This window comes from Pongo abelii, chromosome Y, assembly GCF_028885655.2.
Source record: "Pongo abelii isolate AG06213 chromosome Y, NHGRI_mPonAbe1-v2.0_pri, whole genome shotgun sequence".
NCBI classification, from domain to species: Eukaryota; Metazoa; Chordata; class Mammalia; order Primates; family Hominidae; genus Pongo; species Pongo abelii.
In genome coordinates this window covers 44,866,450-44,869,188 of record NC_072009.2, presented here as the reverse complement: position 1 = coordinate 44,869,188, position 2,739 = coordinate 44,866,450, and the positions used below count along the sequence as shown (strand labels likewise).

The following is a 2,739-nucleotide window of genomic DNA, read 5'->3' as shown; positions in this document are numbered from 1 at the left end:
TAATATAAAATTACATTTGAGTGTACAATTGAAAGGAATTTAATATGTTTATGATGTCGTACAATCATCATCTATCACTAGTTCTTAAACATTTCTATAGCCCCACCAGAAACTCCATATCTGCTAAACAGTTCTTTTTATTTCCCAGCCCCTGACAACCCATAACCCACCATTTTATCTCTATGGCCGTGTCTTTTTACCACATAGGTTTTGCACTCCATCAGTTTTCAATCCAACATGCCACACTGGTTTTAAAATCGTTCATATTTCTTTTTCTTTTTCTTTCCTTTTTTTTTTTTTTTTGCAATTACTAGGCCCTATGCTGTCACATTAATGTAGTTATAGTGTGTGTGTCAGGAAGAACACTGGATTTATTTCAGGGATTGAGGACATTATTTTCTTATTTATTTAAATAATGCTGCAGGGAAGAGATTATTGCAGCTTACATTGTGTAAGTCAGCAGTCTATACTTTATTTTCACTGGATACATTTCTCAGACTGGGAAGGAAACCATTTGGGCTAGATTTTGTTGGTTGCTAGGAGACCAAAGTCCTCTTGTGATGTCATTGTTACTCAGCTTGGGAACCACTGTGATGGTCTAGATTACTTTACCTGCCTAGGCCTTCTGAGGCATCATTTGAAGCTGCAGTCTTGAAAACCATGCAGGCTGGAAGAGTATCTAAAGAAATATTTATTTGAGATGGCACATGTTTCTTCAGAAACTCAAGATGTTTCTCCCAAAGATGAATTAACTGGTTCAGAAGCCTCCACTAGTTCTCCAGTGTGTGAACACACCTTCCCTGGGGACTCAGACTTACGGTCAATGATTGAAGAAAATGCTTTTCAGGTTTTGTCACAAGGATCCTTGTTAAAAAGGCCACGTTACACAGTTTGTGTCTCTGAGCCAGATAAAGATGATGATTTTCTTTCTCTGAACTTTCCCAGGAAACTTTGGAAAATAGTTGAAAGTGACCAATTCAAGTCTATTTCATGGGCTGAGAATGGAACTTGCATAGTGATTAATGAAGAGCTTTTCAAGAAAGAAATTTTGGGAAAAAAGGCTCCTTACAGAATATTTCAAACTGATACTATCAAAAGTTTTCTTCGACAGCTCAACCTTTATGGATTTAGTAAAATTCAACAGAATTTTCAGAGATCTGCCTCTCTAGCCACCTTTCTGGCAGAAGAGAAAGAATCCTCTGTCTTAAGCAAGGTATTTAACATATTTCAGTTACCACTTTATGTAAAGTATATATGTAATTTTACTTTGTACATCAGTAAATATGTTAATACATGCAATAAGACCATATTTTGAAAATTATATAAAATATTAAGGTAGAATTTTTTTTGAAATTATTGTGTTCAGCTTGAGCATTAACCTTTTAGTGTTTTAAGAAATTTTGCTAACAACTTTGAATCTTACCAGTGAACTCCAAATCAGTGTACCAAAGCCACTTAATGAAATATTACTATTAATATATAACATGTTTTCACTTGAGGGCTTAACAACTTGAGTGGTTTTTCCCAACAAGCATGTTCTTAAAAATAATAAACAATGTTTATGAGTTATTTGATGACATTAAGTTTGTGTGGCAAAACAGAAATCTGATATTTTATGTGTTGCGTTTGTTATTTTCACTTGTCTCTTGGATTAAAATGGCACTGAATTACCTTTTTCTTTGGTTTTAGTTAAAGTTCTACTATAATCCAAATTTCAAGCGTGGCTATCCCCAACTTTTAGTAAGAGTGAAGAGAAGAATTGGTGTTAAAAATACTTCACCTATATCTACTTTATTTAATGAAGATTTCAACAAGAAGCATTTTAGAGCAGGGGCTAACATGGAGAATCATAATTCTGCCTTAGCTGCTGAAGCTACTGAAGAAAGTTTATTTTCAGCCTCTAAAAATTTAAATATGCCTCTAACCAGGGAATCTTCTGTCAGACAGATAATTGCAAATTCATCTGTCCCAATTAGAAGTGGTTTCCCTCCTCCTTCACCTTCAACCTCAGTTGGACCATCAGAACAAATTGCAACAGATCAACATGCTATTTTAAATCAGTTGACCACTATTCATATGCACTCTCATAGCACCTACAGCACCTACATGCAAGCAAGGGGCCACACTGTGAATTTTATTACAACCACAACTTCTCAATATCACATCATATCTCCCTTAAAAAACGGTTATTTTGGGCTGGTAGTGGAACCATCTGCTGTTCCCACACAATATCCTGTGGTACCAGTCAATCAGGCTCCATATTGTAACATGCTACCAGCAGGCAACCCGTGGTTGCAAATGCCTACGATAGCTGATAGATCAGCTGCCGCTCGTTCCAGGCCAGCTCTTCAACCATCACCACTGGACAAATATCACCCTAATTACAACTGATCTGCCATTAAAGGAGGATCAGATTATGCATGACAACAGAGACTAACATTTATATTGACAAAAAAACCCTAAAAATGTCTGCAATTGTCTTATTGAACAATAAAATTGCATGTTTACTTACATGTTTGCTTTTCCTTTATTTCTAAAAGTATGGTTAAGAATAAAATGGCATTTTGTTTCAGTGGCAGGCTATTGTACTACTTTTTACCAAAAATATATATAGGCTTTTTGATCATTTGAAAGGAAATTTGACATGTGCCTTTGTAAGTTAACTAATTTATTTCTCTAAAGAGGAAGAAATAATAAAGTCTTTGAGTCCATTTTCTGCTGAAACAACACAACGCCACT

General features: G+C 35.3%; 1 protein-coding gene across 2 annotated transcripts; it reads left to right on the top strand.

Moving 5' to 3' along the window:
• The first annotated feature begins 632 nt into the window (after window positions 1–632).
• Window positions 633–2,512, top strand: LOC129053190 (heat shock transcription factor, Y-linked). Of its 2 annotated transcripts, NM_001425388.1 has the most exons (3): window positions 633–847; window positions 946–1,213; window positions 1,690–2,512. In NM_001425388.1, the coding sequence occupies exons 1-3, from the start codon at window positions 837–839 to the stop codon at window positions 2,389–2,391; spliced, it is 981 nt and encodes a 326-aa protein (NP_001412317.1). In that variant the 5' UTR covers window positions 633–836; the 3' UTR covers window positions 2,392–2,512. The 2 variants fall into 2 exon arrangements, with proteins under 2 accessions (NP_001412317.1, NP_001412316.1); NM_001425387.1 differs by having other exon boundaries at window positions 635–1,213; window positions 1,690–2,510.
• Window positions 2,513–2,739: the final 227 nt, after the last annotated feature.